Source organism: Lampetra planeri, chromosome 30 (assembly GCF_965212315.1).
Source record: "Lampetra planeri chromosome 30, kcLamPlan1.2.h2, whole genome shotgun sequence".
NCBI lineage: Eukaryota > Metazoa > Chordata > Hyperoartia > Petromyzontiformes > Petromyzontidae > Lampetra > Lampetra planeri.
This window is the reverse complement of record NC_136136.1, coordinates 9,679,469-9,703,719: the sequence shown is the minus strand read 5'-3', so window position 1 is coordinate 9,703,719 and position 24,251 is coordinate 9,679,469. Positions and strand designations below refer to the sequence as shown.

General features: G+C 46.6%; 1 protein-coding gene across 1 annotated transcript in view; it reads left to right on the top strand.

The window, feature by feature from the left end:
• Positions 1-18,870, top strand: part of LOC144728950 (polypeptide N-acetylgalactosaminyltransferase 2-like) — a 67,278-nt gene extending 48,408 nt beyond the window's left edge. Inside the window, exons 6-16 of the mRNA XM_078608731.1 lie at positions 2,190-2,255; positions 5,373-5,494; positions 8,960-9,047; positions 10,251-10,338; positions 11,090-11,193; positions 11,992-12,118; positions 15,468-15,560; positions 16,002-16,085; positions 16,437-16,563; positions 16,685-16,804; positions 18,594-18,870. Coding sequence (XP_078464857.1) covers positions 2,190-2,255; positions 5,373-5,494; positions 8,960-9,047; positions 10,251-10,338; positions 11,090-11,193; positions 11,992-12,118; positions 15,468-15,560; positions 16,002-16,085; positions 16,437-16,563; positions 16,685-16,804; positions 18,594-18,749 — 1,175 coding nt within the window. The 3' untranslated portion in view covers positions 18,750-18,870. The remainder of the gene's footprint in view (positions 1-2,189; positions 2,256-5,372; positions 5,495-8,959; positions 9,048-10,250; positions 10,339-11,089; positions 11,194-11,991; positions 12,119-15,467; positions 15,561-16,001; positions 16,086-16,436; positions 16,564-16,684; positions 16,805-18,593) is intronic.
• The last annotated feature ends 5,381 nt before the right edge of the window (positions 18,871-24,251 follow it).

Sequence of the window (24,251 nt, the reverse complement as noted above, 5' to 3'; positions counted from 1 at the left end):
AACAAAAAATGTTTTTGTTTGCATCCTGACCACAAGTATTGTGGTTAATGCAGACATGATTCCTTGTAAAAGGTTTCAGTTTGGTGTTTTAACATCTCAACACCTGTTTTGTTTCGATTTGCCAGAAAAAATAAAAAAGGGAAAAACCTATTCTTATATTTTAGTACTGTCAAAGGAGGTCCCATGATACAAGAATCATGTCATCTACTTTTGAATATCGGCTGTCACCGTCCATATTTTGTATTAACATTCAGGAATTCGGGTTGACAGTCCTAGCTGGGTCTATAGACTGAGAGTCCTGCATTCGGATGTGTGCTCGACAGCGTGAATTAATGTTAAGCGTATGGGAGAAAAAAGGAAAAGCTCTACACATATAAAAGAATTACACTTAACACTCACTTCTCTTGGCTGCCTCTCACAGCCACATGCCGGCAACACCTGGTGCCCACCCATTCAAGAACTAACCAGGCTAAACTCTTGCTTATTGAGATCTGATTAAGAGAGTTGATGGCATGGTGGCCAGATGTTAACTACCATGCCTGGTATGCAGGAGGTCGTGCGTTTGATCCCGACTCTGGTGCCTGCTGTATATTTGGAGTTTGCGTGTCTCTCTCTCTTCCCGTGGTCGTGTGGATTTTTCACCGAGTCTTTCGGTTTTTCCCTCCACATATATAAACACGCGTTTAGAGTATTTGGCCGCTAGAATTTTCCCACGTGTTAAGGCACTTCGTTGAGCTATCAATAGTGGCCAGGTGGCTTATGAAAAAGAGCTATAGAGCTCAGTGGGCCTTACCTAGTAATATAAGAACTTTAGTTTTGTAGTTTAGTTAGAATTGAGAAATTCTGCATCAGACAGAGAACACGCGAGGCCATATCACCCTGCCAGGCTCTCTAGTCTGCTATGTGTGGAGCAGGATTACTGATAGAGCAGCAGTGTCCAGGATGTGAAACCACGCACATAATTAGAACTGCTTTTGTGTTTAGTATATTGTCTTACCTCTACACCTCCGATTTGCACGGTTGGCTACGTACGGTGCGAAAGAAGTTCAACCTACATACGAACAACCAAACAAAACATGGAGAAACGTTTTAATTTCTATCGGCTTCTTAGGCCTAAGCCCTCTCTGCCAGTGTCCATGCTTTATCAACATTTAGCTGCCGTTAAATTTACACAACGATTTAGCACCCAACTGTTCTCATAATGTTTTTCTTCACACCAGCTGGCTGGTAATAGCTGTTCTAATGTGCCACATTTACACACATGCACACAGTTTTTTATGGATGATATAATCAGCGACGAGCATGCAAATATAAATAACGTGTGTGTATTGGGGAGCGGTGGCACAGTGGTTAGTGCACGGCGCTGCAAACCTGGTGACCAGAGTGCGATTCTGACTCACGGCCAACACCACAATTATCTGACGATTATCTGAACCGGTCCTGGGCCTCCCCGAGGTTGATTCAGACTCAAATGAGTACCTGATGCGATGTCTAAACATCGCCACTCAGGAGACAAAGGCGGCCGGGCGTGGTGTTGGCTACCCACCCCCTCGTGTGCTGTGCCAGCCATCATAGGTGCTCGTTAACAGCACTTGCCCCAATAGTCTGTTAAGGCTATATGGGAAATCTTTGTCTTTGTTGGGATGTGTGCATCTCGTATGTATGTGTGCCAGTGTGAGTACATGTGTGTGAGTGGCATTTAATCGTATTTGGTGTATGCACGTGTTATACGGTTGTGTATGTGCTGTGTGTGGGTAGCGGTTGCGTGGTGGTTGGCGCCATGTGCTCCAAGCCTTAAGACCCAATTTCGATTCCTGACAATGGCTATCATCAGTGGTGGTTATCTGCACTCGGTTCTGGGCCTCCTCTAGATAAACTCAACCTGAAATTAATGCCTGAGGTCAGCCACACCACCTCCTCGTGCACCGTGCTGTCCTTCATAGGTGCTCGCTAACAGCACTTGCTCTAGAAGTTCGTGTAGACTCCACGGGTGGGGGGGGGGGTTTGTGCTGTGCGTCTGTAATTCTTGTTTATGTATGTGAGAGTAAGTATGTGTGTATACGGGAGTTCTTTGTCTTTGTGATTGATTAAGTGTGAGAGGTGTGTCATTGTGTGTTGTCACGTGCGTGTGTTTGTTCGCCGACAATCAATTGCGCGATTGCATTGCCGTGTTTGCGCTTTTGTTTCAGCCGAAGATGGGAAGCTGTTGGCAAAAATCGAAAAGGTGAAGACGATAAGGAACGAGAAGCGTGAAGGTCAGTGCCTCCTAACGTCAAACACCCAGCGCGTTGAGCCACTCTCTACCTCCCAGGGACGAAGAGCAAGGTCAAGAGTTCATCTTGGACGGTGCCGTTGAGGCCGTCGCACCTCGCCAATGGCCGATGGACAAGTTGCCACTTTCTCATGCGCAGCCCCTGTGGTCTGGAATACCCCTGCCACTCCACAACCGACAAAAAACAACTCCCGTCATTTCATTATTTTAGAGGCCTTTTTATTCATCCAGGCATACGCTGAAAAGGAGGTAATCACTTTTTGGACATTGGACCGATTGGTCGAAATGAGTCGTTAACTTTTTGGCCCCACACCACCGCCTCCCCCTCCTCTGAAGGTTTCCTGGCTTCGTTGGGAAGTTGGGACTGTGGTTTAGGACGTGTAGTCGACCTTTGTTGTGTATGATGAATAATAATAAGTTTTACCCTTTCTGGCAATAAAACAGGAGGTGTTAAGATGTTCAAACAACAAATAGAAACCTTTTGCAATGAGTGAAGTCTGCATTAACTACACGTACTTGTGATGAACATGCAAACAAACATGCTCTGATAATATATGGGCATTGTCTTTGAGACTGTTTGGCCTACGCTAGATACAGCCTTCTTCATGACCTAGTCTCACCAGTGTCAGACTAGAGAACACCAAAAGGCGAATAGTGCATACCAGTGGATGACTTTATTGCCCTGGTCGATGTAGCGCTTAAGGGTTTGGGACACATCGCTGCAGACGTGACAAGATCTGAAATCGCTGCAACCCTCAAAAGTGCTAAGATACCAGTCAGCAACATCAGTAAGGAGGAGCGTTTCGAGTTATCTCAATTGAAAAAGAGGGACGATGTCGTCATCCTCTCAGCCAACAAGGGCAATGCCACGGTCATCATGGACAAAACCGTGTATAATAACAAAATTCAGGACCTACTTAATGATGGTAGCGTGGGACGTTTTTGCTAGTATCAAAGTATGAAAAATAATAATAGGTTTTACTATTTTTGGTAATAAAACAGTGTTTGAACATCTTAACACCTGTTTTATTGCCTGAAAGGGTAACACCTATTATTATTTATCAAGCTTTTTTGTTGTTTATGCTTTTGATGTTGGTGCCATTTCTTAATTTGTTTATCTATTTTTTATATTGCTTGCTTGTAGGGTTTTCATTTGCTTGGTAGTGGCTGTAAATGGGATTTGGTCCTTATATATTATTAATGGTACAGCATTATGGGATACTATTAGCAGGATTAACACTATAAAAATGTAAAGTACTACAGTAAAACCTTGGATTGCGAGTAACTTGGTCTGCGAGTGTTTTGCAAGACGAGCAAAATTTTTAAATAAATATGAATTTGATAAACGAGCGAGGTCTTGCAATACGAGTAGTACGTGTATACGCTTTGTCTGCCGAGCATCACGTGATCACAACTGATATAAGAGTGCTTTGATATACGAGTGCTTTGGATTACAAATACGTTTCCGGAACGAATTATGCTCGCAATCCAAGGTTTTACTGTATTAAGTATTTTGCGGTCTCCTACCCAACTGCCTCTTGATATTTCACCATGTTTACAGTCAGCCACAGAGCGCATGAGTCGACTGCACAGACCTTGTAATTCTGGGGGACATTGAATCGGCATGTCAAATTTAGTTTCGCAATTGGCTTTTTGGGTTCGGCCGAATTTCTGTTGTCTCGTATTTAAATTGTAAATTTAGTTACGAGAATTGTTCTCGCATTAAGCGGGTGGTTGCAGGGTTTTCACGCACAAATGTGGCACAGCTCATTACGTGGCCTAATCCACGAATCACTGGTGACTGAAACCACGGGGAAAGACCCAGAGCCAGATGGGTGGGATTCATTGAGTATTTGGTGTGTTGAGCTGGCGGTGAAAAACTCCACATGCCCATGGTGTTAGCCAGGACCCTTGTATTGGAACAACCACTGTTGAATTTTGTTTGCATTTTGATCGCAAGTGTTGTGGTTAATGCAAACATGATCCCTTGTAAAAAGGTGTCAGTTTTGTTGCCAGATAAAAGGGTAAAAACCTATTACTATAACCACTGTTATCAACCCGACTGGGACGATGGGTTGAGTTGAGACCCAACAAATTGTTTTACTTATGTTTAAGAGACACTGCCACAGCCCCAAAGGAAAGGTTTACACAAACACGGAGTTTTGTAGAGGCCTAGCTAGTCTTAGTACTCTGGTTCTTTCGGTAAAGTCACGTAGATAGAAAATGTATAGATCACGACGTTTCGATCGCAACACAAGCAACCGTCATCAGGTGAAACAAACACAGCAGGAGAACTGCTGACGTAGGAGAAAGAGCTGCTGCAACAAGAGGTTATATAGGATTTTGGTGGGCCCAACCCAAAGGTAAGTGGGCGGAGCTAGAGAAGGAATTTGTACGTAAATGTAAGAGATTAGCATGTCAATGTGAGATGGCTCCAGCAACGGGGGGTTGTGTCAATAAGAATATTAGTATGTCAATGTCAGAGAGCCGGGCAACAGGAACAAAAACCCGCAAGAGCAAGAGATACACATGGAGAGAGAGACACAAAGCAACACACACAGAGGGACAACCCACAAACAGAGAGGGACATCCACATAAAGAGATAGCCTCAGTACTTCAGAGAATATACGAAATGCCGCTTGAAGCAAGTCGGACAATTGCCACTGAGCAGAATCACGAGGTGTGTGAATCTCTCTCGTGGTGGCATCGCAGAGAGGCAAGATTGACTTGGGTGAACTGGGGCAGTGGTGGGTCATCATCGCAGCCAAATCACGGGGAACAAAAAAAAACTCTACAAGACTCTTCCTGACCCGGATCTTCCCATTGTCGACTCAACCTCAAATATGAGTACCTGGTGTGGTGCATAAACAACAGCAATCGGGAGACAAAGGCGGTCCTGGGCCTCCCGTAGGTTGACTCGGCCTCAAATGAGTACCTGGTGTGATGTGTAAACATCGCCATTAGGGGACAAAGGTGGCCGGGCGTGGTGCTGGCCACCCACCACCTCGTGCGCCGTGCCGGTCTTCGTAGGTGCTCGTTTAACAGCACTTTATCTTTGTTTGTGTGGTGTGTGTGTGCGTACGTGTGTGTGCTTGCCCAGGTTTGATGCGATCGCGAGTGCGGGGAGCCGACATCGCGGAGAGCGCCATCCTCACCTTCCTGGACAGTCACTGCGAGTGCAATGAACACTGGCTGGAGCCGCTGCTCGAGAGAGTGGCCGAGGTGCAGTTTGTGTGTGTGTACGCGCGTACATGTGTGTGTGTACGCGCGTACGTGTGTGTGTGTACGCGCGTACGTGCATGTGGGGAGCGGTAGCGTAGCTATTAGCACGCTGCGCTACGAACCCAGCGACCTGAGTTAGATTCCCGCTCACAGACAACACCAGTGACGTTTATCTGAACTGGTCCTGGGCCCCTCCCCTAGGTTGACTCGGCCACAATTGAGTACCTGGTGCGATGTGTAAAAACATTGGCACTAGGGAGACAAAGGCAGCCGGGTATGGTGCTGGCCACACGCCACCACCTCGTGTGCCGTTCCGGCCTTCATAGGTGCTCGCTAACTGCACTTTCCCCAAAAGTGTGTTAAGGATGTACGGGGGGATATTTGTCTTATGTACATGTTCAGGTGGAGAGTGGTGGCACAGCAGTTAGCGTGCTGTGCTGCAAACCCATCGACCTGAGTTAAATTCCCGCTCATGGCCACCACCAGTGATAATTATCTAAACCATTCCTGAGCCTCCACTAGGTCGACTCGGCCTCAAATGAGTACCTTGGGCGGTGTGTAAACATTGCCACCAGGAAAACAAAGGTGGCCGGGTGTTGTGTTGGCCACCTACCAATTGTTGAAGTGTCTGCTCATGCACAAACGATTGAATGGCTACAAATTTGTGCGGAAAATTTTAACTCACTTGAGCCAGAACGACTGTGGTAAGTTCATCGAACAACTCCTTTGGCCGGGCGACTCCAGACATTTGAGAAATGAATATGTAGGAAAATTTACGGTGTCACCAACTACTGTGCAAAACCCCTGTCACAACCTGAAATCAATTGACCGATTGGGCATTTATTGTTTATTACGTAATGGCTTTTTTTTATTATTGGAAGCATTTCCTGTTAGTAGTGGCATACATTGATCAAAAGATGAACACTTAAGAGTGCCTTCTTACTCACACTTGAGAAGGCAGCACTCCTCTGTTGGTGTGGATCCCAAAAAATCGTTTTGACGGAGGCCGACTCGTCTGCTCAACCTCCACCGTTGACTTCTCACAGAGTGGCATCGAACCTAAGAGAATGATACACTGAGTCTGACTGCCCTCCCCCATCCGCCATCGGGATTTTAACCTTCAGATTGCGATCAATCCTCTCAACTGCTGCGCCGCCTAGTCTGTTATGAATACACCGCTCGCGTGCACGTGTGTGTGTGTGCGTATGTATAGTTAGGTTGCAAATGAAAGCTGCGGGTCACTAAGTCCGGCTATATTAAACTGGCTTCCGGAAGCACCATGTCACATCAGCGGGACTTAATCTGCTTATACATTGGGCCGTGTTTTAATCTCTGCCCACCTCAGCCCTGCACCGCGTAAGCTTCTTGGCCGATCCGAGTGAGCATTAGCTCACTTGAAAGGTCTTTCTGTCTAATTAGAATGGGACCCACGGTTGATGGCCCCATACGACCTGCCCTCAACCCCATTAAATGCTAAAAATGTGATGTTTTTCTGGTCAGAGGTCACCGATTGATGAACTTTCAGTGATCTCAATCTGGCATAAAAATAACGGCGATGATGATGTGCAAATTTTGACCATCTAATGACTTCACGTTCGCCATTTAGCAATTTAATTGCAAAACCTGGACAATATGCCTTGCTTTTATAATGTCACGGTAGGAGCTGGATATTTTAATAATATATCAGCAGGGGACACTGAGGCAAATGAAGAGAGACATCTCAAAGACATCACTTGCAGAAGTGATCGTTTTTCAATTGACAGTAATTAGAGCGATAATTACACCAGCCATGCTTCGTGCTCTGTAAAACGCCGCATTAAATTAATCAAACACACGGCACTGAAGGCGAGTAAGACACCCAGAAGGAGTCAGGTGACCTGGGCTTAAAATCAAAGGCAATTTGGAACATCTTTCAGCTCAAACTAGCATTGCAGTGTTGCTTGTTTGCTAGCAGCGCTGATCGAGCGGTGGGAATTCCACGTTCCACGAGGCATTCAGCAGTCACAGCACAAGTACTGTTGACGTTCTAAGATGTTTGAGTTACAAAAAAAGAAGATATCTTTGCGCACAGATGTTTCCATCAAAAATTGACAATGTACTTGGTGGAGAATCTTATTTTCCCAGATCAAGGCTCGGATTGGAAATCATGAGAGTAAAGTGTCTTAGAAACTTGTAACCACACCCCAAAACAAGCCAGGCTCAGCTTCACGAGGAGCAGCTGTTGACCCGTGAATTTGGAGGGAGCCTTGTGCATGTGCGTGACTCAACCTCGGGCTGAGTGCCATCATCGGCAAACATTGACTTTTGGCGGTATTCGTTAGCCCTTTTACGCAAAAATGTAAAAAAGGGCTGGGGCAGATGTTTTTTTTTTTAACAAAGACACGGGGGAAAATTACTGCAATGTTCCCTTTCGCATCCATTTGCAACCCAGACGATGTGTCATCTGTGGTCGGTGGTTAGGTGTGTGGGATGTTTTTCCTGAGTAGAACAGCACTCGCTTGTGTGAGCCATAACTCTGCTTTTAAATGAAACACAAAGCTGGCTTAGGACGCTCACTTGGCCATGTTAGAGGCGCTGAACCAGAACGGGCTCAAGCAAGCTACTGCTGTCCCACTCCTCCTAGGGTTCAAACTGGGTTACAGCCACCTCTTGAGTAAACCACATTCTCAAGCGTAGCGAGCTGAGTCTCGGCCAGATTACCAACAACTACATAAAGCACCCCCATAATGTAAAGCATTGTTTTTTTTTTACTCAAATCAACCGATCCCAACTCTTGAGCGTTCTCAGTATAAATATGTTCGGTGATCGACATGAGGTGGACGATTCTTTGCGAAGCGTGAAGGAATCTCACCTGGTATTATGCGAGGGAGGCCTGTTGACGCGACAGAGGCCGCCCTCAGAAATAGTTTGGTGATGTCAATTTCGGTGGGCTATTCCCGAACGTGACAGTATGCTCTGCTAATTAGAGATAGATTTTTGCTCACCTCGTGATGGCACGGCTCCAATAACACAGCTGGGATATGTTGGAGGAAACAACAATAATGTAGTCAACTATCAATTACCCAGTGTAATGGGGTGCAGGGCTGTCCCAGATACGCCAAAAAACGGATAAAGTAAAACATATGGAAATTAGGCTATGGAAATGTACGTATTGCTTACTATGTAGAAAGGGGACGTAGAATGCGGTGCCTTTATTATTTATATAACAAATTAACTTATCGCCGTGTTTGTGGTCACGTGAGCACCGACCCTTAACGAGTGAGGAGCAGCTATTATCGCAACCAGCTGTGATGTATAACAAGGCATGGAAGAGCACGGTCAGTCCGCGGGCCTGACAATCCACCCACGGATAATCGAGAAGAGACCCTACAGCACGTGCGCAACACACTCAAACACACATCCGCGAGTCAAGCAAATCTAACGGAGGTTTTTCACCCATGTGCGTGCGCGGCGGCGGTGGCACAGGACCGGACCCGGGTCGTGTGTCCCATCATCGACGTCATAAACATGGACAACTTCCAGTACGTGGGCGCCTCCGCTGACCTCAAGGGAGGTGAGCGGTGACGGCAGAGGTGGCGGTGGCGACGTAGAGTGGCCCCCCTCGCAGAGCGGCTGGAACCCGCGTTACACCGGCTCTGTCGTTTCGCGAGAGAACGAGGGGAGGAGAGACCACGCGTAGCAGGCGTCGAGGGAGTATGGAACTCTTTCCAGTGTTCAGTTTCCCCCCTTGGGAAGTATTTCGTTCGCGGTGCGGAAGCTTATGGGTTAAGGTAAAAAAAAATGTTGCATATTTTTCAAATTGTCCTCCCTTTGCTTCTGATTAGTTTCTCCAAGAATTGGGCAGTCACCCCATTACAGACGGTAATGGAGCTTAATGTAAATAGTGGATTTTGTAGTTTTGTTTTGTTAAGAAAAGGAATCTGCCGAGGCACCGCACCCCTGAGTTAGCCCACTGTTTTGAGAACACCTTGCGGTTTGTTACGTTTCATGGGTCACGGTTTGATTCAAGAATCTGTTTGGGCTTTTTTTGGAGTTTAAAGGTTCACGAGAACTGATTACTTAAAAAATACGCAAATCAATTCACGTATTGTGAGATAAAATTTGTATGTTAATGAATCCGAATATTTATACTGGAGGAATTCTGATGACCTATAAAGATATTTTTCACAGATATTAATTCACCGTCACAGCCCTAGCATGTAGTACACACACGGATGTCTCCGTTTCCCCCACAACGCATGCCCCACAGCCTCCTGGAATGCGGTTGCACATGCACACGCTCTGCATCAAAACTGTAATCAATAATTACCATGCGCCACCACCGCATGCTCAAATGTAGCGTATACATTTCATACCATGCACGATTGGGCACATTTGGCTCACCGGTTACTTGTAGGGTTATGTTTGGGATACAGACACAAAAAATGGACACCGCAGCATTTTCTAATATTTGGCTTGCTATGAATTTACACGTGATAAGCCACTCCGTTGAGCTATCATGTGTGACCAGATTGTTTCTGAAAAATAAGTTTATAGTTCAGTGGGCTTTCTTTACCTGGTAAAATAAAAAGTTTAAAGTGATTTCCTACCTTCCCTTTACTTTTCATTCCTATTGTGCTTTTGTATTGTTTGTTGTTGTAACTTTTTGACCTCCCCCTACTGGACATCTGTGACAAAAAGCTTTGTAGATCATCGGATTCCTCCACTATAAAGTAAGATTCTGATTCTGTGACCACCGCCGACGTTGCATTGGCAGGCTTCGAGTGGAACCTGGTTTTCAAGTGGGACTACCTGACCCCAGAGCAGAGGAAAGCCCGGCAGACAACACCGACCTCCCCTATCCGGTACAAGCGGCAGCTGCACCAAAGACAAAGATCCCGCGTGTAGCTTGTAACAGACTGTTGGGGCAAGTGCTGTTAGTGAGCACCTACGAAGGACTGCACGGCACATGAGGGGACGGGTGACCAGCACCATGCCTGGCTACCTTTGCCTCCCCAGTGGCAATATTTACACACTGCACCAATAACTCATTTGAGGCTGAGTCGACCTTGGGGAGGCCCAGGATCGGTTCAAATTATCGTCACTGGTGTTGGCCGTGAGTGAGAATGGAATCCGGGTCGCCAGGTTCGTAGTGCAGCGCGCCAACCGCTCCACTATCGCTCACCACACACCACACACCGTGTCCCACACACTGCGTACCACACACCCCACTCTACGTAACCGTGCAGCATTACCCACTGCACAGTATTCCCTACACTGCACCGCTTATAACAGACTGCACCGTGCACTGTATACAGTACGCTCCACCTACCACTCCCCACACACCTCTTGCTGTGCACCGCTCACCACAAAGCCGGCACAGCTCATTCCTCTCCTCAAATTTCAGTTGCCATGCATTATGCATGAGTAGTCAGTTGCATAAAACACATTAAGTGATTTCGCCCCTTTAGTTACACTGATTTACATGGGAAAAATTAGGGAAGATTCTGCTTCACATGTTTTATGCAACCCGCCACAAGGCCTTTGCTCCGACAGTATAAAAAAACTAAACGGGGGATCTTTGTGTTCGTATGCTTGCGTCTATGTGATCTGCAGGACCCCTATGATTGCTGGGGGTCTGTTCGTGATGGAAAAAGCTTACTTTGAGGAGCTTGGGAAGTATGACATGATGATGGACATCTGGGGCGGCGAAAACCTTGGTGGGTAAACGCGTTCAGAAGATATTGGTGGACATAAAGAGATGGAGTAGTGGATAAGAGTTAGATGTGAAAATGTGTGGGGAGTTGGAGTTGTCCATTATTTAACCAATTTCTGTTCGGCTTGGCAGCACACATCACGCCTGTGATAGGTGCCTTCTCCGAGTATGGGAGGGTACTCAGCCTGGAGGAATTTAGCCAACAGGAACTACGCCAAGGGTTCGAGTAATAAAAAAAAATACTACAGTGGTACCCCGGAGATCAAACTTTATTCGTTCCAGAAGGCCATTCGAACACCGATTTGTTCGAGTTCTGGTGCGTTCGATCTCCGAGGTTCTACTGTATATATTTACTTATTGGGTGATCTACGTATAGATCCCCCTCCCTGGTTTGTAATGACCACTGGAATATCATCTGCAGTCATCTCAGTCAGTCAACCGTTAGCACCTTGGTCTGTCCTGCGACCTGCCAGCAAGCCTCCCCCACTTAATGAGTGCACCTAGCACCTAGTTTAGAGTATTTGGCTGTGATACATTTCCACATGATAAGTGACTTTGTTGAGCTATCATTTATGGCCAGGTCGCTTCTTAAAACGATCTATATAGCTCAGTGGGCCTTACCTGGTGAAATAAAAATAGTTTAGTTTAAATAGTTCAGTTTAGCCTGGTACAAGCGCTGCGGGGACGTCACCGTCACTAAGTGGCGAGCGGCGGCTATCGTTGCGTGCTCTATATTTACGTGCATGCGTGTGTGCGCACACTGTGTGTGTGTGTGTGCGTGCACGCTCCGCGCCACGCGCAGAGATCTCGTTCCGCGTGTGGCAGTGCGGTGGGTCTCTGGAAATCATCCCGTGCAGCCGCGTGGGCCACGTCTTCCGGAAGCAGCACCCCTACTCGTTCCCCGGCGGCAGTGGCACCGTGTTTGCCAGGTAACGAACACCCACAGCCTTGGCTGGCTCCAGTGTGCTGCGACTAAAGCAGCCTGTGCTCAGCAACTGCATCAACAACAAAAAAGACTCGCTGCTAGATGAGGGCCCTCTCCACGTCCGTGTGGGTTGTGAGTGTTATTTGACCATACTTCACCATGCTGGTCTATACGGGTTGGTGAAGGCAGGAATCTGTGTATGTGGGACTTCTTTCGCACCGTACATAGCCAACTGTGCTAATCCGAGATGCGGGGGAAGTACAATAAACATGTGAGCATACAACATTGGATGTTGGTATACTATTCTTTGGTTCTTGTGGTAAAGTCTCGTAGATAGAAGAAAAATCATAATAAAAATAAAGTGAATAAAAAATAAACACAACGTTTTGATCACAACACAAGCGGGCGTCATCAGGAATAGGGGGGTTAGCCTCTCAAGGCAAACTGTTTATAAAGATTTAAAATGGACGTAGCCCAAGTGTCAGCAGCATGGATGGGGCAGCTAATGTTAATGTAAGTGATGGTCGTAGTGGGCAATGGTGGTGCTGGTGGTGGGTTTCCACCAATTCAAGGGTTGCCAGGTAATCATTGCACCTCGCTTTACACAATCACACTGTTGACGATGGAGGTTGCTGCTAGAGGTGATGGTAGTAGTGGGTACAGATGGTACTGGTGGTGGGCCTCCACCAATTAAAGGGAAACATTACAGCCAGTTATGACTTTGAATGGTTGATAACGTCCATCCAGTGATTGCTGAGTTTGTACCCATGAAATTGTGTCTATGTCGGTATATATGGATGGCTTCATGAACTAATCTTTGTTGATAGCCAGTGGGTTTGCAAAGTACCTTCGTCTTGGAGAAATACATTTCATGTGAGCCAGCCGCATTAAAATAATGATCAGCCACGGCAGAAGTATTGGTCCTACCGTGTTTCAAATCTGCCTTATGCTCACGAACACGGTCCGAGACATGTCGCTTAGTTTGCCAAATGTAACTGCTGCCGCAGATACAGCTTAGTTTGTAGACGCCGGGGTATTGCATGTCAGGGATCTTGTCCTTCACAGATGGGATCAGATCACGAATTTTATGTACCATGTTAAATCAGACCTGGATCTTGTGTTTGTTCATGATTTTGGAAATATTTTTGATTACCCCTGCTATGTATGGCAAGGTGATGGTTTTGATTGGATCCTCAGATGCCTCCTTTCTCACGGTTGGGGTGATGGCTTTGCGGATTGTGTAGTCAGAGTATCCATTCACCTTGAGGGCTTGGCGTACGTGTTTGAGTGTTCATGGTTGGAGATACATTGAGCTCGCTGGTGTAGAGTTATAATGACGGAATTCTTCTGGGATGGATGGTGGTAGGAGTCAGGTTTTAGGTAGGCATCTGTATGGGTTGCTTTCCTGTAGACAGAATGGCTCATTGAGCCATTTAGTCTCTTTTTGATTAGGACATCTAAGAAAGGTAGCTTGCAATCCTTTTCTACCTCAGTGGTAAATTTGATGGCTGGGTGTATGGAATTGATGTAGTTGAGGAATTGGTTCAGAGCCGGTCGGCCATGTGGCCAGATGACAAATGTGTCATCCACGTACCTCTTCCAGAAGGACGGGCGTAGAGTGGATGCCTGGATGGTGCCCATCTCAAAATTTTCCATGAAAATATTGGCTGCAACCGGAGGTAAGGGAGAACCCATTGGGGTGCCTTCAATTTGTTTGTAGAATGTTTCATTCCAGGTGAAGTATGTATTGGTGAGGCAGTGTCTGACCAGGGCCGGTACATCAGCATTCAATCCTTGTTGGACCAAATCTTCAATGATTGCAACTTTGGTGAACAGAGAAACTACATAGAAACTAACGAGCAATTCACCTGCAGACAGTCAGATGTCCTTTATTGACTATACCAGGTGAGCTGAGTTAAGTACAGAAGAGGTGGTCTTACCAGTGGTGTACTGCCCTCTGCTGATGACGGAGAGTAGTACGGTATCGACTCTGGCAGCATATCTGAACGATATCCCATCATGGATGGGTTTTTTGGTCACTTTAGTTTTCCACTTGAAGACTGAAATAAAAATGAGGACAAATTTCCCCAAACAGGATTCTGCTGAAGATGATTCTGTTAATTAGCACAAAGGGGGGGGGCGACAAGCACCCACCCGCACCCACCAAGTGTGCAATGCATCCGCGTGTACCGTGATGACGACATTGTCACTGAAACATTCTCGGTTCCTGTTGAGCATCAGGCGGACGCGTCCCTCTGTTTTACGCGTTCGTCAATGACACCGCCCTAAAGAAGAGAACTAGTGCAGTCCCGTTCTCCTCTCACACCGCGTGTTGTTTTCATACCGTGAATTGGATACAACGCGATGAATGTATTAGGGAACACGTCTTTATAATGCGGATGCCAATTGGATGCCACGCGATCGAGCGAACGGAACTACGCCGCGCGAGTAGGAATAAGTGGTTGTACGGCTGCCTCGGCGTAGCATCATCGCACGAGGCATTGGGATGCTGCTGGATGCTTCTAGATGCTACCCCCGCGCCTCAGTCTTTGTTCAGCCTGCGTACGCATCCCACGTGTTATCGCGGACTGTGCTTTACCCCTATATTATATATTATTTATTATAACGTGATTTGTCCACATCGAGCTGTTCTTCAGCTACCACGTCATTGGAGAACAGACTCCATCTTTTGGGGCAATGTTAGCGATGAAAGTGGAAGGGGTTGTTTGTTGTCCGTGCTTGTGCACCACTGCCGACGACAGCACCACAAAGTCTTTCGTTCTTGCAATGAAAATGTAATTTCGCACTCGGTGCCTGCGCCTGAACATGAAATCAAAGTGAAACACCTCACTTCTCAATTTGGGGTGGTGGGGAGGGGGGCACTGGGGGGCAGTGCAACCCCCAGGAGGGTTGTGACAGGCAATCGGTGGGGGGGGAGGTCGTTTTCTCCCTTGTTCTGTAAGAAGCAGTACAGCAAGTAGGTTATTACATATCTTTGTTTATACGTTTCTCACGGCAGCTCTTGACGCGCTCCGCATCTGCGTGATGTAACGGAGGAACGTCGGCGGGCCGCCGGTGAGACAAAAACCATGCCCACTGGTCTCTTACGCCGTTGCCGAGTTTCCACGGCTCGCCCTCTTCACGCTCCTCTACCCCCTCTCTCTCTGACGAGGAACTGGGGCATGTTGACGGCCACCCCATGAAACACAGGGGCTTCGCGTAAGCAACGAGCAAAACCCAGTTGTCATTCGTGGCTTTGATGACCAGGGCGACCGAGCGCGATGCGGCCCCTCATCCCCTATCCTCTCGCCCCTCCGCTGTCACACGCGGAACGTTTTTTTTTTTCGTCGCAGGAACACGCGGAGAGCGGCCGAGGTATGGATGGACGAGTACAAGAACTTCTACTACGCGGCAGTGCCCTCTGCGAGGAGCGTCTCCTTTGGAAAGTAAACAGCCCCATGTTTCGACTCCTTCTCAACTGGGGCGTAACGCGGGGGGGGGGGGGGTTAATTGACTGACAGCGGCGTGCGACGTGGGTCCGGCATGCGGTCGCTGCTGCTGACAGTTAATGTAATGTTCCACGCACGCCAGATTTAGTGGTCACCATTCCGGGTTATTTGAACGTGCATAAATCTAGAGTGATTTGTCATCATTGCGCCGTTGTTTTAGGTGACCGCTGTACCCGTTTGGCTCAAGATTCGAATTTTTTAGCATTGAATTTACGGCTGACGATTATTTTCGAGCTGTGCGGTGGCAGCGAGAAGCCGAACACCTGCCTTGCTTCACTATCCCTGCATTAGAAGCTGTAGAATCGCAGGGTTAAAGTAAGCCGTCGACGTTTATCGTCCAGGTTATTAACAAATAACTCTGCTGCTGTGTGTTTAAAGCATTCAGGGCCGGTTGGAGCTCCGAGAGAAGCTGAAATGCAAGCCCTTCAAGTGGTACCTGGATAATGTCTACCCTGAGCTCAGGTCTCATGCACACACAAACACACACACAAACATTTCCCCGTCAAGCCTTTCAGGCTATCGGGGTAATCGCTGTGAGCGAGCATCTGTCACAAACCTGCACTGCGTGCAAGCGCACGGTTTTGCCAAGTATGAGGATACATTTTATCGCGTTGAGCAAGAGGGCCACAGATGGAACCTTGTGGGATGCCACGGCGGAGGGGTCTCGCACAAAGCTAGGCCTCGTGTAGAAACGTCGAGGGAACGGTTTGAGAGGTGGGAGCAGAACCCAGGAGAGAAGTGCGATGGGCGTGAACAAGCTGATGACGTTCATTGCCTCTGCTGTGTCTGTCGCTGCCCTCTGACCCCCCCCAGGGTTCCGGATAAGCAGGACGTGGCGTTCGGGGCGTTGCAGCAGGGAGCCAACTGCCTGGACACCATGGGCCACTTCGCCGACGGCACCGTGGGGGTCTACGAGTGCCACAACGCTGGCGGCAACCAGGCGAGTCTCCAGCGCCAGCCACAGGGCCCCTGGGGTAGAGAGCAGACGGGGCGGGAGACCACCTGATGGCGACCAGGTAGCTTGACGTTGTGGGCTGTGTGTGTGTGTGCGCATGCAACAGGAATGGGCCTTCACCAAGGAGAAGTCATTGAAGCACATTGATCTGTGCTTGACGGTGACCGACCGCATACCTGGAGGCCTCCTCAAGCTCCAGGTTTGCAGGGAGAATGACAGCCGACAGGTGAGGGTCAACCCCCACACACCCTTGCAACAACAGCTGCCTCTGTGAGTCCCTGGCATTAGCTGTCCATCACACAGTTTTCGCTCACTCTCCTTGAGAGCATGTCTCAGAGGCGCGAGGAGGAACCACAGATTAGCGGGAAAGGCAGCCACGGAATGAGTCGGTACCAGAAATTCCCCAAGCTCTGTGGTCCTCTATATATGAGGATGTTCTCGGCCAATTAATGAGTCTGCATGTGGGAGAAAACCCACGTGAGGGGAAAAAAAGCACCATCCCAAACAGCGAGATTTTAACTATTTCACTTGGTATGCACGGGGTCGTGGGTTCGATCCCAACCCTGATGCCTTTATATTTGGAGTGTATACATGTTCTCTCCACAGTCACTTGCATTGTTCTCCGGGTCCTCTGGTTCTTCCCTCCACATTTAGAAAAATGCGTTTAGAGTATTTGGCTGTGATAAATGGTCACACGATAAGCCACTTCGTTGAGCTATAATTTGTGGCCAGGTCGCTTCTGAAAAAGAGCCATATAGCTCAGTGGGCCTTACCTGGTAAAATAAATAAACTCCTTTATAAAAGTTTTTTTTTAAACAACGGTTTTATTTTAAAGTGCACAAAAAAGTAAATAACTCGATTGGACAAGGGGAAGTGGTCGACATCTTGGTGACAAGAGACACGTGGCGTCTGCTTCTTGGGCGAGGCGATTCCACAGTTTAGGGGCCGCGGCGTTTTTGACCTGCCCACATAAATATTTAATTAATAAGCCGCCCATAAAAAAATTTATCTGAGTACGTGTGCAAAATTTGGAATTCATTGGACAACAGGAAGTAGCCTAAATTTTTATTATAAGATTTGACCACGACAAACATAAGAGTCAAGTTAAATAAACTGTTGAAAAAGACCTTTAAATAGTTTTTACACGCTTTTATTCAACTCACTCTGTTGTTGTCGTATCCTCAAATCTTGTAACTCAATTTTAACCCACTTCCCAATGTGGTGTCGACTACAAACTTGGTACACTTATATCTTACTGGTGACAATACTATATTCTATCATTAAAAATTTTAAAACATATTTTTAAACCATCTTTTTTATATGTTATATTTCGGCTTGGGTCTAATTGTTCACGCTCAACTGACGTTGGCTGTAAATCACCACGGCCCCTTACGTTATGGCAAGCCTCGGGGCCACTTCCTGGAGTCGTGGAGTTCTGCCATTACTTTTACGGTACATTTCATTAAAGCGTGTTTTTTAAAAGTATTTTTAAATATTCACGTGAGTCCCCATTTTTGCTGTACTGCCATCTCCTGGCGAGTCAGGGCATGACACATTGACGCCCACTGCTGAATTACAGGCGTGCTTCCAACGTTGGGCCAGCTGTCATTGAGCTGTCTGGGTGATTAAAAATGGCCTCGTCAAAACGTGATGAAACAGCCACTTGTGCGAATCTTATTGTGTTGATCATAGCTGAGGAAGTTAGCCCATAGTAAACTTAAACAGTTAATTAGTTGCCACTTCAGTTGGTATAGGTATATTCCTATAAATAAATTGTTGATCCATGCTTTATTCATCTCAACGTTCCAGTGGTGCTCTTGTTATTACACGATGAGACGGAAATTTCCGCTTAACTCTCGCAGCGAGCGGTGCCGTCGCCTTGTCAGAGAACAGCCTGAGAAGACTTGATCACATCACTTCTTCAGCAGCCCCTCTTGTGCCCACACCTGCTGCGTACGTCCGTTTCCACCCCCTAACACTTCCACCTCTACCATCCTCTCAAACCCCTTGTGCAGAAATGGGAGCAAATAGAAAACAACAGCAAGCTGAGGCACGTGGGCACAAACCTGTGCCTTGACAGCAAGAACGCCAAGGCGGGTGGCCTCACCGTGGAGGTGTGCAGCCCCTCCATCACGCAGCAGTGGAAGTTTACGCTCAACCTCAACCAGTAACCAGTGGCTTTGAATTGTAAGGGGCTCGGGGAAGCGCCCGCTTCCATCAAAATTTTCCGCCATTTGCCAAAATCGCCATATTCCTCCCCCCAACGGTCGTGGCGCAGCTCATTCGACCGTGTGCGATTCCGTCCCGTGTGGCCCGTGGTTCAGTATCGCCTTTGTTTAACGTTTATTGTAATTGTTTTTGCACAAATTGTAAATAATCTCGGTTTCGTGCAAGCTGAATGAGGGAGAATCTGCTCGGAAACTAACCCCCGTGTGACTGCGACATTACGAGCTGCAGCCGGATCTCGGCTGCACCTGGAGGTGTTTCACTTTAAACCACTCGTTTTACTCCATTGTACAGTTGCTTCTTGCGTACCGCCCAATTTGTGTGCCACGTCTCGGGGCCACGGTGCCCTCTCCCGTACGCGGTGTTCGTGCCGCGCCTGCGTGCACGGTAAATATCCCAGCGTGCCACGTGTCCCTGTGTGTAACTGTTTGTCACACCCAATTTACCCCGGCATGGCCTGGTGAGCTGGGCTTGGATTGAGCGGAATTTTTTTTCGTCCCGTTGTTTGCAGCAGCACCCTTACTACAATTCAACCACTGCTGGCAACGCCTCACGTCCACCTCCCTCCACAGCCCTGTTTTTATACTGTACATACACACACGTGCACTCATATGTCCATGTGTACAAACACATAGCATCTCTTTGCTGACTTATGGGCCAATAAATCAATGCAAAGCCCTGTATTATGTGCTTAACGTGCAACACATTGCAGTGGCCGAGTGTACATTACAAGAAGCAGCATAATCAAAGTCAACGTGAATTGTAAAATGACTCTATTTTGGTTAAATTTTATTTTTATTGAGGTAAGGAGCAGGACTGCAGTTCGCTCTTTGGGAAGCTGTTAGTCATATAACAATGCGCATGCAGTCGCCCAGTGTACTATAAGAACACCCACAATACAGCAAATCTCCATTCTCCGCTGCTTTGCATTCATGTATTGACCCATAAGACACTTTTAATTTGATCCTTTAGAAATCCACGAAAGCCGTATTTCTGACAATGTTGAGCAATTTAGCTTGTGACAGTTCAGTAGTGGCACCTGCACTCGTTTCTCAAGCTGACCCCCCCATACACGTGCAATTGTGATCTGCTTTGAACAAAGGTCACGTCCCTTTGACTCTGCTGCATGGCGCAAGGGCAGGCTGACCAGTCGCATGCATGCATTTGTGACCCCATGGGGTTAGCCTTAACCAATTGAACGCACCATTACACTTAGAAAGGATAGTGCGGCGTCCATGCGAGCGTTGCTTTTGATTTGTCGATGAACGCCCATGTGATCACGAATGCTCCTTTCCACTTGATGGGGGGGGGGGGGGGCACTTGACTACTCATTTAAAAAGACAAAATGTTTCGCTATATTTCATTCGGGATTTGCGAGACATTACAAACCGTGTCTGATTTTCCAAAGATTCAACATCAGAAATGCATTGCGAGGTTTGTTCAATCACGGTCCATGCTTACAGTGATTGCAAGCCCCTGCGTTTGTTAGAAAATCATACCAACCGAGTCAAAAAGCCAATTCTGTTTCTGTTGAGCGGTTCAAAACATGTCTCACTTAAATCGACCCGCTGAAAACCGTGTGCTAATTCTGCTGAAAACTCGCCGCGCTTTCCGCTTACTTCTAAAGATCTTTCGAAGTGTCTATGCTATAGAGGGTGGCTTGCCAAATTAAGGAAACTTACATCTTCGCCGAAATCTTACACTAAGTTCCTGTCTTAAGGGGTTTTTAAGCATTGTGCTTTATGCTCCGACTGTACGTGTGTGTTATTTTTTTCGTGTTCTTTTTTTTCAATGTACTCTTTATTTTTTCATGAAGTGGCTTACTAGAACAAAACTCTTTAGACTAGCTTTAAACTCTAATCCGGCAGCAAAATGTTTTTTTTGGGTGCAAGTTTGAATGGGATTGTAAATTGATTTTGGAATGCCACGGCCCGACGTTTGTGGGTTACCTGTTGAGAATATACCACTCTTCTACCACTCACTCGACTTTTTTTTTGTCATTACGCAATGCATTTTTATTCCCGGTGAGAATCCACGGAATGTCATTACAAAGGATGTGTTTAATTTTCTTTGTGCCGTCCGTTTCAGTTTTTTTTCACACAAATTCTGAGCACAGGTCCAATTTCCCAAAATATCACGTGGCCGGCAACAAGTAGCACGATGAAGTTGCTTACACTTTCTGTGCAGTATTCCTGGATTGTGAGATGTTTATTGGTTATTGTCGCCACCTGCCGGAGAATCTTGTGCCACTACGCGTATCAAACCCACTGCTGGCACAGGCACGGTCTTCAGAGAGTTTTGAGCAGGCAAAGGTGCCCACTCTAGCCAACCTTTACTATGGAATGACTCTCTCCCAACAATGTTACTTGTCTGCACACCATTCAGTGTGGACAAAGCTATCGAGCCAACTACAGTATGTTCACATGCACATTGATTTTGATTAATACGTTTCAAGTTAGCTTAATCCAAAACTTGAGTTTAATCCATTAAATGTAACGATCAGAATGTTGATTGAAATTAATTGAATTAGAATAGTTAATTTCTAGTTTTTTTGGTTCTGAGTTGCATAGTTATGACAATGGAGCTAAGGTGGTCTATGAGGGTGCTTTCCACTCAACTCTCCCCCGACCTAAGTGTTTCCAGTGTCTGGGGTGGGGGGGGTCTCTCACAACATGGAGTGTCCTGCTTCCCGTGAAAAATGACCACGCCTGGCCCATTGCGAGTGGCGCCACCTTCGCAGTTCGTACCACACGCACCACCCGAGGCCATCGCAACGCACGCTCTCAGCCCAACAAGCGGCAATGCTTTCCTGTAGGAGGCAGGAGGAGATGGCTCTTGCTGCTTTCGAGTTTTGTCGCTTGTCTCGGCCGACACGATCCATTCAACTTTGCGCTTCGGCCTCATGGCCACATGACCACAGAACCGCCTCCACTTCAAGCACCATTTCGAGTTCTGAGACCCTAAACAGCAGGATGTTAATAAAGCACAGGCTGTATTTTGAAGGGACAAGCCTTCAAGATTCCTTTACTATCTCTACGAGACCCTCTGCAAAAGCAAATGAAAGAAGAATTAAGCAAACCCAATGAAGCCTTCCACTCTTCACGAAATGTAATCCAAGGATTTCATCTCCATGTTATTTTGACGTGGCTATGGTGTGTCCCAGGTCCTGGATGATCATTCAGCTCTCCAGGAAGAGAGCTCCCAGGCCGTCCTGGGTTGGTCGATTGGATCAGCACACACAGTTCAATAGCACCCACACTGTTGTCACGTTGGCTATACGACCCTGGCTGCGCCAGACTCCCCAAATAGATCCTTTGTGGAGTTATGTTGTCCATATCTATCGAGACACCATCGAATCCTCGTGGGCACTGCCAAGATGGGAGATTCCCCCTCATCTCCTTTGATTTCTTTATTTGAGGGGGGGGATTGAACGTGGGACAAATAATTTGATGGTTCGATTAACAAAGATAGCAAGCACATAATTAAACTAAGCCTGTAAAGTTCAGTGTCTCCTAACACAACTTGCTCTGTATTCTTCCCTTCGCTAGCGATGGAAATTCCACATTCCCATGGTGATGTTGCAGGCTTTTCATAGAATGACCACTGAAATTTACGCAAAATTGTGCTCGTTATACTTGCAACACGATCGTGAAAACACATCTGGATCTGAAAAAATACACCCAGAGTAATAAGCAAACATGATTACAATCTCATTTTCCATTGTTTATCATCCCATATGCACATGCTGCCATAATAGCCTCCCCTCCAATGATTCTGAGAATGTCAAACAATGTTGGAGGTATGTTTTTGTTCATAATGAATGTCATCTCTATGTGAATGGGATTGTAAGAATGGACTACGACAATGCTAGTTGCCAGCAGCTGGCCGAGGCTCTATGTGGTAATGTATTGTAACAGCGGTTTGCATCAGAGCGCTAGCGTAAATGTAATAATGTGAACATCGTTAAAGAGTTTTATTTGCGATTTGAACAACAGACGAAGAATTGGATGTTCTTGGGCATAAAACCTTATTGTACGCATATTGAATGCAAACAACACTGGAAGCTAACGCGGTGTATGGATACGTCATGGATATGCTACAGTTAAATGTTTACAAGTGCTGTCCAAACAGAGGTGTTGGCCTGAGATGGTGCCAGTGGATAACACACGGTTTAAACATCTGACAAATGTTAAGATTTCTTGGTGGTATAGTGCTGCCTGGTTAGGGTTAATACAAATGTGTAATTTTAACCCCCGATTATAATTATTGCCAATATTCTGTCCGTGCTGTTTAAGTTTGTTTTCGATTGAAATGAAGGAATTTATATTTTTTTTATATATATATGCTTTTATTTCTGCCTTTTATAGTAATGTTTTGGTGTTTCTAAAAGTCCATCTGCCTTCCGGAAAATGTGGGAGTTTATAGACACGTATAAACAAACCATTATAAGTTATATATTTTTAAAGTGTATAAATACAGAATAAACTTACGAAGTTTTTTTTTTTGGCATACTGTGGAAGGTCGTGAGATTACCTTTGCAGTTGCGGCCAACCCAAGATTCGCAAGCAGCACACCCGTCCGTACTCGCCGCATGGAGAGGAGTTTTACTCCTTGCACAATGCACACTAACATTACGCATGTCAGTACAGTAGTGGGACTCTTCTTGCTCAAACGAACCACGCTCCTAATGAAAGGCCATCGACTTCGGCATGAAAGTGATGAAGGTCAGCGCTGTGGTGTTTGTGCATTTCGTTTCGAAATGTTTTCGTGTATTTTAAAATGGTTTATATTTAATACATCGCAACCTTTGGGATCTGAAACACGGCTGTAGGTGCAACATGCATTTTTTTATTGTCAAGGTTTGCAACCACTGCACTTCTGTGACTCGCCTGGGCCATAAGGCCACGTACCCACTTGGCCTCCACGTGGTTGGTAAAAACATTTTTCACAGGTTTAGGCCCATGCAAGCAAGTGTGTACAGGGACGTGATTGTTGAGTGATTAGGAGGTCGTTGAAAAGTTATTTGTTCCACACTAGAGACACAGCCAATATGTCATGTAGATGCCCACGGCCGTGTGTGTCTCAAAGCCAGACCAAATGCTTTAATTGAGCTTGATTATGAATTTCGTAGCACGGTTCATCAACATTGTGGTCAGTCTGATCGAACTGCGGCCATGGGAACGCGAGGGTGGGAAGATGTTCACCATTGAGAGAGATGTTCGTGGAATGGGCGCTCAGTGCATCTCGCTATGGGTGACCGCAAAACGATTTGGTGATGTATTTACGGCTACCCCACTACAATAATAGGGATCATTGACACAGAAAACAACGTCTTTTAACTCCTCTGATACACTTGGTCCAACATAGCCGGTGTGATTTCCTTACAACTTTCAATGACATGTAAGCTGAGGTCATTGATATCTCGCGGATGTGTTGTGACCCCACTG